General features: G+C 39.1%; 1 protein-coding gene across 1 annotated transcript in view; it reads left to right on the top strand.

Moving 5' to 3' along the window:
- Positions 1–4,178: 4,178 nt before the first annotated feature.
- glra2 (glycine receptor, alpha 2) overlaps positions 4,179–13,556 on the top strand; it is a 10,184-nt gene continuing 806 nt past the window's right edge. The window contains exons 1-8 of the mRNA XM_078262813.1: positions 4,179–4,264; positions 4,979–5,103; positions 7,359–7,426; positions 9,156–9,379; positions 10,698–10,780; positions 10,873–11,010; positions 11,096–11,310; positions 13,345–13,494. Coding sequence (XP_078118939.1) covers positions 4,179–4,264; positions 4,979–5,103; positions 7,359–7,426; positions 9,156–9,379; positions 10,698–10,780; positions 10,873–11,010; positions 11,096–11,310; positions 13,345–13,494 — 1,089 coding nt within the window. The remainder of the gene's footprint in view (positions 4,265–4,978; positions 5,104–7,358; positions 7,427–9,155; positions 9,380–10,697; positions 10,781–10,872; positions 11,011–11,095; positions 11,311–13,344; positions 13,495–13,556) is intronic.

Below are 13,556 nucleotides of genomic sequence, written 5' to 3' on the forward strand. Positions count from 1 at the left end.
AGCATGCACTATAGAACTGGATTCATTTTGAGTGTGACAGTCAGTCATCTCTAATGTGTTCTTCCATTTGACAGGCTGCATGCTAATCACTTTTATGAAGCCATGTTTGTGCAAGCATACCATGTCTTGTACTCTAACAGTGCGCCTCTAACTGTATATCTGCACACACTTCTCTATATGACAACAATTATTACGTTCCCTATTTCTTCTGACAGACCTGGTGAGATGTTGCAACCGGCTAAATTTGACAGTATTTCCTGCCACATGAATTGACACATTAGGGTGGAATACCAACACATATTAATATTCAACACAAGACAAGACAACAGAAGAGTTATTATATATATATATATTAGTTCCCCCATAAATATCTAAAAAAAGCCAGGGAACAAGCGCTACCACTCTGCTAGTGTCCCCCCTGGGTTATTGCTCCCATAACATACATCTAAGCTCCACTGAAAAGAAGAAACTGACGTAAACCAGTTCAGCAATGGAAATTGCATTCAATCTTCAATCTGTTCTTGCATCACTTTGACAACTGCACAACTCCAGCGACAACAACGCTCAGTGAGACAAGCCTGCGAGCTATAAATAGATAAATTGTGAGCCAGTGTCAACATGGAGCAGAAATTTGTCATAGAAAAGTAAGTGTATGTGTGCTGTTTAGGGTTTGGGTGACTGCATAGAAACTGGACCTCGGGAGACATCCTGACATGAAGGTCTGAGAAAAGGAATGATGGATTTCCCCTGTCGCTTGAAGAGTAATTGTTTAACAAACTGAACGCAAGTGTTCGATATGATCTATACACCCTGTAAAAGCGACATGGCTTTTTATTCAGCTGTTTGGATGTGCAGAGGAAGAGTGACTGTTGAGGGTGTATGGGGGTCTAGACTGAGGATTTTCCGTGCTCAGTGATGGAGAAAGGCTCTGTGGCTGCCAGGTTGCTCCCACTGATGAAGGGAAGCTGTGATTGACAGTCAAGTCTTATGGAAGACCAGCACTGCTCTCTTCACTCGGCCTGAGGGATAGCATGACCTAAGGAGAAGCATCCTTAAGCGGCATTTAGGCTGTTTGTTCACTCTGTAGGGTAGTTCAAACATTTCACCATGTGTCTGTGTGGTAGCCAGGATGTGTGTGTAATCTAAACATGTTTATCATTCTCCTTTGTGCCTCAAAATAGCCTTTATTTTGCTACGACAGAGATTATGATAAGTGTGTTGGTTGTTGTGGCACTAGAGGATTCGCAAATCCTTCCTTCTCTTCAAGAATCCACTCATTAAATCCTTTGCATTCTTCCTCCGGCTTGTTGCATCGTCTCATCAAAATAGCTTCCACCACAAGTTACTCCTCTGTATCCCTGCTAGGCCCGGGATCAGCTCCATGAGTTGAATTATAGAGCGAAAAAGTCATTAAGTGGGATAAAGACACAAGGAATCGATGGAGCAATAGATACTCTGCAGCTCTCAATTGTCTCCAGTCCAGTGCACATGAGCATCGGGGTGGTGAAGCCTGCTTATTGTTTCCAGGTGAGCTGCTCTCCAGCCAGTCCACAACTCTTCAGTCACTGAGGGGGATCAATGGCAACCTCATACCCAGACTACATGGAGCATCCAACTGCTTGCTGCTTCAACCTTATATATCTTAAACAAACTATTTTTTGTGTACAAATATAGATGGAAATATTACAGTATCGCTAAGCTGATATGTGCATCATTTTCGGCTGTAATATCATAACAGAGAGATTACAAAAGACTTAATTTAAAAGCTATAAATTGTGCTGCAAGTCCTTTTAGACAACACAATAAACCAGATGATGTAAAACCCTTAATTCCCTACAGAAAAACAGGCGGTAGCAACCAATCTTTGTTGTGTGTGGGCAGCTTTAAAATAGCGCCTTTTCCTGTCTTGAGCCTGTAATTTTAATGGATATAAGGAAACTGCTGGATAAATGAAACAGACAACTCTAGTCTAAAGAATTGTTCTGTTTTACTCTCTCCTTTCACACACACAGAGATGAGAGGGGCACCATACATCTCTCTCTCTCTCTCTCCCCTTAATGACACCCAAATTTGACTTGTTCTCCTTTAATTATGTGACCCACGTGGCCCCAAAATCTTTCCTTATGGAAACTAATGGCCAACTGAAGCTCTGGTTAGTTGTCATTACACAGACAAGCCAACTGCAGCTGTTTCAGAGATGCCAAATAAATGACTTGAGTACGAAGAGAGAATTTTGGCCTTCAGAAATGTATTCATTAAAGCGACTTCACAAGATATCTGATTTTATAAATGTTATTTTTTGCCTCGGATCAGGCACAATGACATTGAAGTCATCTACATTGATGATGTACTGCTCATCATGACACTTGCAAGAACAAGTGTGTTTGTTTCCTTTTGTCAATAAAATGCCAAAATATGGACATGCAGTACGCATGTGCCTGTTGGTAAATAATTCACACATGGCATTCAGTATTTATTGAGTCAAACATGCTGCAGAACAGGCCATGCACAAGACCTCTGATGACACATTGATGTTAAATCCCCAGACCAGAGTAAGCCATACGTTTCCCACCCATGAGATACAACTTGACACTTGTAATTTGGACTTTAGCATGAAAAGGGGAGGAGAACATGATGACTCCCCTTCAGGCTGACACAGGCCAAGATGATCTGAAAACTGGTCAGTAACCAAGTGTCAGACTAAAGTGTATTACAACCCCAAGCATGTTACAGCATTGATGCATGTGATGTGCTGAGAGTCATCTCACAATACGCCTGTGGTTGGCTTGACGTGAATGAAATACCTTTTTTTTCTCTCACTAAGTTTAGCTGTTTCTTCCACAGTACATGCCTGTGTGTTCATGTGGAATGAGTCATTCATGCCTGTGGTCCATGAAGCCTCACAGCCCACTCACATCCTCACAGTTCCAGGTTCCCCATGCAGCCTCTGTACCAATACCAATAGCTTATACACATATTGAATAATAATTACTACTCTGTGGTGGTGGCCTACTAAACCTCGGTTCTCCACCCTTTGGCTTCAGCCAGCCTATAGTATATTTCCTGCCGACTATGTCTGTGTCTCTGTCTGTCAGTCAGCTCTCTTTCGTGTCGCTCTGGGAGGCCAACCTTTCAGCATTTCCAATGATGTGCCTCGGAAATCTGTTTCCAGGGCAACCGGGGTACCAAATACTCTCCCAGCGGCATCTCGCTTGTGCGTCGTTTGTTTACACTTTTCATATATCTGAGAGGATGTAGGTTGCTCTAACCAGACAAGTATGGGAACAAAAAAAGGCACATTGCGTAAAAAACAACCAAGGATGATGTCAGAGTAACCCAGACAATCTTATGTTATACACCCACAGTATGTTTTCTTGTGATTTGCGTCCCCGAATGATTATGAGTGTAAGTTACATTTTTACTAGAGGATGTAAATTTAGACTCCCCACATTACCCATGTAATGTCTTGTACTTAATTACACCACTGTGGAACATGAAACAGTCCTAAAGCCAGTTGATCCTGATGCGCAGATGCCTGCGCTCCCGTGAGACGAAAGCTGTAACATTTCAATCAATCATTCCATTTTTATTGTCATTTAAAACTGACACCCTTCGTTATGTAAGAGACATGGAAGACATTTTTTTCCATGTGCTTTTGATGATTACCTCCTTCGTTTACTGGATTAAAAACCAACTCACGTCCACCACTTTTAAAGCTTGCGCTTGCGCGTAACAGAGCCGGGAGCTGTTCAAGTGCTGAAATGAGAAAAGGCGTTCCAAGCCCATTCCTCAACAGAGGACGGTCCTCTACCTGCGAAAGATTTCACTTCACAAGTAACAACACGGGCGAGCGGGGTTGTCTTCACAGAGCGAGCTCTTAGATCTGAGCCAACGCCAAATGCTTCAGGCCGATGCGTTTTTGGAGTTTCACCCTCTCGGCGTCTGACCACAGGACTGATGTTTCTTCACACCTCCGCTTCGAGAAATCTGGTTTTGGGAGTCAGAGTTTCATGAAACTAAACTATGATCTGTGGCTGCGTTGAGGAATGTCTCCTGTATTTTTGTGTGACACAAGAACACCCACACGCCCACGACTTGGTCAGAAAGAAAGCGGTACCCCTATTTGGATTATGTGTTTGACCAATGTAAACATATGGAAGATATAAAAAAGTGAGCACATGGGAAAACCACCAGGAATGAATCGCTCCTTTGTTAAGGTTTTGGCAGCTTTATTTACATATTTCATGGCGACAAACAACTTCAGGTAGGCCAATTAATTTACCAAACATATATGATTTTATAGATTGAAGACAAATTATTTCTTCCTTTTAAAGTTTGGAAAATAAGATCATTCAGTAAAGTAATTGTAGGCGTAATTAAAGAAACAATATGCAAGCGACTTTCTGCACAGACTAAGTGGGTATAATTGCTTGAGTGCTGCTTTGATTAAGATTAAGATTGTATTTTCAACTGTTTTAATTGTTTTTGTGTCCACCACATGGCCCTTAAAATATACGTAAAATATATAATGATATGTTTTGGCCTGTAGTACAATGACTTGTCAAATGTACGCACTTAATTGTATTTTTATTTATTCTCTTGTGACACCATGACAACATTCCTACAACGTGAAACTACAGCACGCTGTGATATCTGTGTAGTAATCTTGCGTGATTTGACAGAAATATAGCTCTTTCTCGTGAAAAGGAAAAAACGACGTCGAAATCACATAAGATTCGTCAGATATGTGTGTGCTCTTAAACGCAATTTCTAGTTTCCCTGTGCTTGCCCATCACTCCAAGACAGCTGCTAGGCGACAGATAAGGTTTAACTCCTGCTTTTCAGCCGCAACTTCAGTCTGATAAAGTAATTTTCCTCACTGTGTTTGTCTGTGTGTGTGTGTGTGTGTGTGTGTGTGTGTGTGTGTGTGTGTGTGTGTGTGTGTGTGTGTGTGTGTGTGTGTGTGTGTGTGTTCCAGAGTTGTGGATGCCAAGGAGCATGATTCCAGATCATCATCCTCCAACATGTCTCCATCAGACTTTCTGGACTCACTCATGGGTCGCACGTCTGGGTATGATGCACGAATAAGACCAAATTTTAAAGGTTTGTTTATCACTTTTGGAATTTTTCACACACCTCACTTTATACTACCACAAACCACAAACACACCACCTTTTCTCAACATGTGATGCACATGGAGTATTTGTGCATGCAGAATACAGTATCCATCCCCCCTAAACACACCAGACTTTGGCATTATAACTTATCTGGAGATCTATTGACTGTTACCTGATGCTAAGATACTGCGCTGCCAGTCCTTCCATAAGAACAATCAATCACTTCACTTGACAGTAACATGATTGTCCTGGCTTGAATTAAATGATCAACTAACCCCTCATTGTAAAACTGCATGCTTATTTTCATTTGGTAAAAGCATGTCAGATAGAACCATAGCTCCATTAAGTAATAATTTGGAAACAAAATAAAAAAGGCTTGTAAATATCACAGTCACAGATGCAGACAGGGATGCCACCATGACCGGCCAAATGATGGTTGGTGCGCCCATGGCAAGGCTGCAGGCTATTGACTTCCTCTGTTGTTGATCCTGTGATACTGGGGACAGACACAGCATCTGTAACTGGAACAAAGCTGAATGAGGAGAAGCCGGCCCGCTGGGACTCAGGCCCACTCCAGGCTGGGTCAGGTGGACTGGGATTTGTTGAGAGTAGGTTTGGTGATTCCAGTTGTTGATGCGGCAAAGACAGTGTAGCACGGGGGATTGATCAGCAGGATTCAGAAACACGTGGCCCAGATCTTTCCTCTCCATCTGGTAGAAAAAGGAAAATGTTGACAAGATTGCTAAAATGAACTTAAGATGGGAGGACAGCCTGTTTAACACCGGCTGGCTTTTTCAGGGGAGGGATGTAGTGAAAGCAACTGTTTACAGCTAATGAAGAGAGGTTGAGCGCACATGGATTAAAAGGCATTAAGCATGATTTTAATGTGGTTATATTTGTATTCTCTCTGTATTTTAGAGCAGATAAAGCTCCCTGTCGTATACAATCCAGCATCTTAGCTAGAAAACAAACACTTTTGCATGAACCCACTGCGATGTAAACAGATGATTTTGGTTGCGTACCTGCTAGTCATACTTTGAAGACAGTGTTGAACTGTGTTTCTGAAGGCTGACCTAGATTTCCTTGTTTGTTGTGAGGAAGTACTGCTTTTATTTTTCTGCTTCTGCTGTTAAATGTAGCTACCTGGCGACAAACTGAGGCAAATATTAATACCAAATGCCATGCAATATTGATGAGCAAAGCATAGGGGAAGGGCACTACGAAGGGCTTACAACTTCACTTATCAGATAGGGAAAAAAGATTTGCTGTGACTTTAAATGGCATAACCTTCCAAGCCTCACAAAGAGATTTCAGTTTATGCCACTAAAAGGAAACTACTCATTATAGCATGCTGGGTACTTTTTACTCACAGTGTTAGACAGAGAATGCTCTGAATTGATACTGGAACTAACACATTTCTTTAGGGCTGCAACCAATGAGTATTTTCAATGTTGAATAACCTGTATAGAACTCTCTTGACTCTTTGTTTATTCATTTAGTACATTTAGAAATATTCAAATTGCTTGTTTTTTTCTGACCAACAATCCAAAACCCAAATATGTTTTGTGTTATATAGAACATTAAGAAACTATTCACATTTTAAAAGCTGTAAAGCTGTAAACTTAAAAGTTACTTAAAACGATAAATTGACTATCAAAATAGTTGCAGATTAATTTTCGAAGTGTCAAACGATTTATTGATTATTCGGCTAATTGTTGCAGCTCTAAATGACTGCTTGTGTGTGTGCATGCATTTGTCTGTGTGTTCATGTGTCCTCTGCTGACAGGATGTAGAAAAAATAAATTGACACTGTGTTAGCCACAAAAGATCACCACACAAGAGATCACTAAATAATTATAAAGATTATAATAAGCTGACACAGTTTGATGTCGTTATCGATTATTATATTCTGTTTAAATATAACTGCATTTGAACAACATTCAGCGGAATTAAAAAAAACAAATATATAGATCTTGTGATCTTTTGCGTTTGGTTTAACAAAGCATGCAACATGTCACCATCCACTCCTGGAACTCCTATGAAATGAAAAAATGAAGAAGAAAAACAGTGCTTGTTGGTATTAATGCATGTTGACACACTGTACACAGTGAAAACAGCAGCTTGTGAACCATTAGACCCAAATTTTCTGATTAAACATCCTTCACCGCTACAAACCCAGTCGTCCCTGATAATATGGTTTAAGGCTTTTTCCTGTCATGTTATTGTCATTCCATTTCACAGGTCCCCCCGTAAACGTTACATGCAATATTTTTATCAACAGTTTCGGCTCTGTCACAGAGACAACTATGGTGAGTTCCTCTGGCTGATTTTTGCACAATGTGTCAATGTGTTATCTATCCCTCAACCTGCAGGTTCACCAGTTAATGTTACCTGCAACATATTTATCAACAGCTTTGGTTCTATAGCAGAAACTACAATGGTGAGTTGAGCGTTGTGCTCAGATATGTTCTAAAGCCCTGACCCTTGCTCAGGAGTTAAGACTGAATCATCCTGTTGTATTTTTACCTATCTTTTTTTAAAAACATTTATCATTGCTATGTCTACATGATCACTTTTTGTCATCAAATGTATTGTTTATTCATTGGGGAACATGTACATTATAATTGATAAATCTGTTCTCTGGCTATCCAAATAAGTATTGGTTTCTTCTCCCATGTTGCCCCTTATACAGTACATGTGTTAGTCCAGGTTTAATGATTAATACAATAAATCCCAACCAGTAAGTCACTTAAAGTGCAGCCAATAACTGTGGGTGGGTGGGTGGGTTTGGGCAGTAGATCAAACAAGCTGATCTACAATATGTAATGTGTGAAGGCATCCAGCTGCCCAAGGGGTAAAAATATAAAACCTGCAAGGCTGCATCGACACTCGTCACGATCAAAGGATTCATAATGAGTGATAATAACTACTTAGATCGTGAATGAAGGATGTTAATTTGTGCAGGAGCTGGGGCTTACAAGATTGCCAGGAAATTACACAGCTTTAGACACGCATGCCAATATTTGGAACCGAGCCAATATTCTGATGAAATGTCAAACAACATAAGGGCCTCTCATCAACATGACATATCAATTACTCTGAGAAACTAAGCTTTGTGACACTCAGTTTACTTCTAACTACATGGTCAGAGTTTTCCTCATCAGCCACTATATCTTATAAATCCACTATTAGCTTCTATAATGGCGCTTACATAATTATGGTTAATAAGAAAAGTTGTTATAAGGTCAGTGTTTTGCAAACTGGTCATGTGAACACGGTTATAGAATTTAAGATTATATAGGCACCTAGATGATAGTGTTGCTGAAAGATATAGATTTTTGCTAAATGTGCATTGGAATTCTTTTTTCGTTCCTCATCCATTTTATTATTTGTCATGTGTTGTTTGTTTGTTTTTGGAAATGTTTTGTATTATAAGAACAGCTGTAATTGAGCAAATGCGACAAAGTAAAAGTAATTAGCAGCAAAATATACTTAGTTTCAAAAGTCAAAACTCATGCAGAAGGGCCCCTTCCAGAGAATTGTTGTATATTTTATATTATTGTTTTACTATTTACTATTTTTTTACATTAACATGTAAAACGCATTTTAATGTTGAAGTTTCTCAAAGTCGAAATCATTTCACTGCTTCATATGTTGAATGTAAAATCTTAATCTACAAAGTAGCTATAGTTGTCAAATAAATGTAGGCGAGTAAAAGTACAACATATGCCTCTAAAATGTTGTGAAGTAAAAATATTAAGTAGCATAAAATGGAAAGAGTAAAAGTACAAATCAGAATTGTACTTGAGTCATTTGAGTATCTGCTTGCTTGTCATTTAATGCCATTTTATCAATATGATAGATGCATTTCTGTGTATAAGAATAATCATGAAGATGATGAAGGTTACCAATCTAATCTTCCTATTTACCTCATCAAAAGGAGGATATATCATTTTAAAAGCCGATATTGATGACTGCTTTCTCACAACCGCAATCACTGGACTACAAAATATGCAAAGCTGCTTGTCATCTCTGCAGGATTATAGAGTGAACATCTTCCTGCGGCAGAAGTGGAATGACCCTCGGCTGGCGTATAGTAAATACCCAGATTCCTCCCTCGACCTGGACCCGTCCATGTTGGACTCCATATGGAAGCCTGACCTCTTCTTTGCCAACGAGAAAGGGGCCAACTTCCATGATGTCACCACAGACAACAAGCTGCTGCGAATCTTTAAGGATGGGACAGTCCTCTACAGTATCAGGTGAAATGTTGGACATGTTTTCATAAATAACAACAGAATTGCAAAGGACTTAAGAGTGAAAGATTGAGCTTTACACTAGGGCTGAACCATTGACTATTTGATTGGTTGGTTGATTGACAGAAATTTTATCAGCAATTATTTTGATAATTGGTTAAGAAGTATGCAAAAACAGGAAAAATTGACTGGTTTTAGCTTTTGAAATATATCCTGGTTTTCTTTGTCTTCTATGATAGCAAACTGAAATTCTTTGGACTGTTAGTCATACAAAATTAGAAAATAATAAAAAAATAAAATGTTTCACTGCTCGCAGTCCACCACCATCTTGATTAATTGAGATTATTGAGAATAATCAGTAGACCGGCCGATTATGAAAAGAATTGTTTGTTGCAGCCCTTGTTTACACAATTTGGCATTGTAGGAATCTGTGCTGAGAGAAAAATGGTACTGCAGAGGACCAAAAACTCTGATGCATAGATTACCCCCAGGACATGTTCACTTATCGCTTTCCTTACATTTCCTATCAAACATCAAAGACTGTCAATCTAAAACATACAGTTTTAAATGGATTGTATGTCATTATAATCACTCCTTTGAAATGGCACAATTCACTGAAGTACAGTACATCCCCATAAGCGATGTAGATTTTTAATAAAAAGAACAGTGATTGCAAGATGGCAAGCTAATCTCAGGGGCATTGTTGAGTACCCGAAGTGAAGATAAGAATGGAAATCCTTTGTGTTGGTCTATCCGCATGCAGAATATTGTACTCTGAAACATGCAGTCAGGATGGATGACACTTTAATGGTCCCACCAGCCAAAATGTGAGCAAAACTCAGTACAACATATGAAAATATGTTTCATTTCATTTTAATACAACCTCAATCATATGTTGCATTGAATTTTCTCCACAATGATGCAATATAAAACAGATCAATTTTGAGTCCATTTAGAGAGGCTCAGGTGTGGAGGCAGAGTGGGTCAGCAGGAGAAATGTGGTTAGCCACTCTCTCCATTCATGAGAGAAGTGACAGTGAGCAGGCCGCCGACCACAGTGCATCACAGAGACAATAAGTGCAGTAATGAAAGTGTGATAGGAACCTGCTGAAGGGAATCTTACATGATATGTCCGAGGCTATTGCACAGGAGAAAGAGGCACACCATACAGAGTAACCAAAGAAAGGTACCAACTGTAGCAAGCAAATTATTTTCAATTTATGTGTCGACTATAGTTCAAGGTATATGTCTTTCAAAATCAAATATATTCATTGGTGTATTACATATACTACATCTGACTGTGTGACTTTGTCTCACATCATAGGTTGACTCTCATTCTGTCCTGCCCAATGGATCTGAAGAACTTTCCGATGGATGTCCAAACTTGTACCATGCAACTGGAAAGTTGTAAGCATTAACTTCACTCGCTTTTATCGCTGCACTTTCTACACTTGCATAATTATCTAAGTTTTGATTCATCCATTCCTTTCTGTCTCTAGTCGGCTACACCATGAATGACTTGATCTTTGAGTGGCTGGAGAACAGTGCAGTGCAGGTGTCAGATGGGCTCACACTGCCTCAATTCATTATGAGGGAAGAGAAGGAGCTGGGCTACTGTACAAAACACTACAACACTGGTCAGAGGACACAAATTATGCTGCTTATATTTCACAAAGCTAACATTTCTTCCAGTCTGGTAGCTGAACTGCATTTGTGTTTCAGGTAAATTCACCTGTATAGAAGTAAAATTTCATCTGGAGCGACAGATGGGGTACTACCTGATCCAGATGTACATTCCTTCCCTCCTCATTGTCATCCTCTCGTGGGTGTCTTTTTGGATCAATATGGATGCTGCTCCTGCTAGAGTGGCGCTGGGCATCACCACTGTGCTTACCATGACCACCCAAAGCTCCGGCTCCAGAGCTTCTCTTCCAAAGGTGAACCTCATTTAGTTTTCTCAGCAGCATAAGTTTGGGATTTTCCGGTATAATATGTTGTGTTAATATTACATCTTTAATGTAAGTTTGGCTACTCAGATGTTCAGGCAATAAATTATGCAAGCCATGCATACTTCATGACTGTGTTCATGTTTTTACAGTTGTCACAATCACAAATCTGAGATAAAAAGATGATGTTCTGTGTGTTAAGTTTTGTTGAGACGGAGGAAACAAAAGACATTTAAGAACATCATTTTGAAACATGACACACTTCTGCAGTTGTACATTGATACAAATGGCATTAATTTATCATATTAAAATGTATGGAGATCTCTGATATTAACCAACCCACGTCTTAAGATTCTTTTAAAAAACAAAAACAGATAAATAAATACATCATGTGCCAATATCACCGATAGAACAGGACACTATATTTTGCTCATTACATAAATAAACACATGAATAAAAGGTATATTTAACATTTGGCTTAGATTAATACTAACACTAAAACTGAAAACTGTTTCAGGTTCATTACTGGTGGTCTTTAATCATATTGTTGTTAAATAGGTTTTTAAATATACATTTTAAATCTATGATCTATACACCTATTCAGCATATTGTTTCTAGTGGTGCCTCACATGTAATAATTTCATTGCTAAAAAATATATCTAAATATACACACACATTTGCATTTTAAGACGTGTACATTTCAGACTAAAAAAAGAAAAGAAAAAAGCATTTTAATAATCTCCCTAAGCCATGTATGACAGCATGGTAAATTAAAAGGTAACCAAGCTACAGGGACCTAAAGACCCAACTGTATTTTAAAAGTAAGAGCATTCAATAGATTAAATTAGATTGTACTATTTATTCTGCATGTAGCCAGTCCTTAGGAGCTTGGCTGTGTGTTATTTTCTTCTCTCTAATTGTAACTGTAACATTGCAACACTATTTTGCAGTTGTTTCAGACAGAGAATAGATTCATAACCCAGGAAAATATGAAGACAAGTTAACAATCTACACAAGAAGTCAATGCAAGAACCAGGGATGAGTGAAATAAAAGAAAGGATGATTCACTGCTGACTGTTTGAAGAACTTAGAAAGTGAAACAATTGTGTCTCTTTCATCCGTTATGTGACAGCTACTGTATAACTTCAGTGGATAAGAAACACCTCATTTTAGAGATGATAAAACCATAACTGAGAAGCTCTTTTGACCTGGTTGGTGCAAATCACAGCATCCAACATTTCCGTTCCAGCAGTGAAGATGTTGCCATCTAAAGTATGCATTGCCAACAGCAGTGGTAGCCTCTTTTCAATCAAGGTAAATTACCATGCACACTTTGTGAAGGACACTACAGGCACTGAGAGTCAGATCTCGATGATCAATCACTCTCTACGCATCAGTCTGCACCTGAGCACCGAAGGCCTCAGCTGCGTCAGGGATTCTCACATAAAAGACGTGCATGCTGATACATATTTAGAAATAAGCTTTTGAAAGCCTTGATTCAAGAAAACAATAACTTAATACGCCTTAACTACCCTCAAAAAGCTGAGTTGTTTTCTCCACATGCTAATCAGCTGTCATGGAGTTAGGCGGTCACACTGAAGATCAGAAAAGGCTTTCAACTTTTCTCTAAAGAAACGGGTCAAAAACAGTGCCAGAAACTAATACTACAATTCTCTTGCTATTGGTAATGAATGCTGCAATTATTTCCCACTGTTTATGGTCATGCAATCACTGACTTTACTGGCAGCTCTGATACACTTGTTAGCAAACATTACCTATAATTACAGTCATTTAGAAGTCCCAGTTAACTGGCATAACGAGCACGATAAAGGGATGAAAAAAGGATAGAAAATGCAACTGCAGATCATCAGGTATATCTAGAAGGTCCATGACTTAAAACAAATACAGAAAGGTTAAAAAAAAAACTTATTTCAAGTCAAAGCATAAATTCATACTGCATTTCAACTACTAGCTGGTGCTATCACCTTGGAGTATTTAACAAAGGAAATCTGTTTTCTCTCCCAGGTTTCTTACGTGAAAGCCATTGATATCTGGATGGCTGTGTGTCTGCTCTTTGTATTTGCTGCATTGCTCGAATATGCTGGGGTTAATTTTGTCTCCAGGCAACAGAAAGAGTTCCTACGCCTGAGGCGAAGACAAAAGAGGAATCACAAGGTAGGCTTTCAAAGTCCATACAAGGTTGCTGTTTGGTTAGCAAACTTTTTAGCCACATGTGG

Source organism: Sander vitreus, chromosome 11, assembly GCF_031162955.1.
Source record: "Sander vitreus isolate 19-12246 chromosome 11, sanVit1, whole genome shotgun sequence".
In the NCBI taxonomy this organism is placed as follows: domain Eukaryota; kingdom Metazoa; phylum Chordata; class Actinopteri; order Perciformes; family Percidae; genus Sander; species Sander vitreus.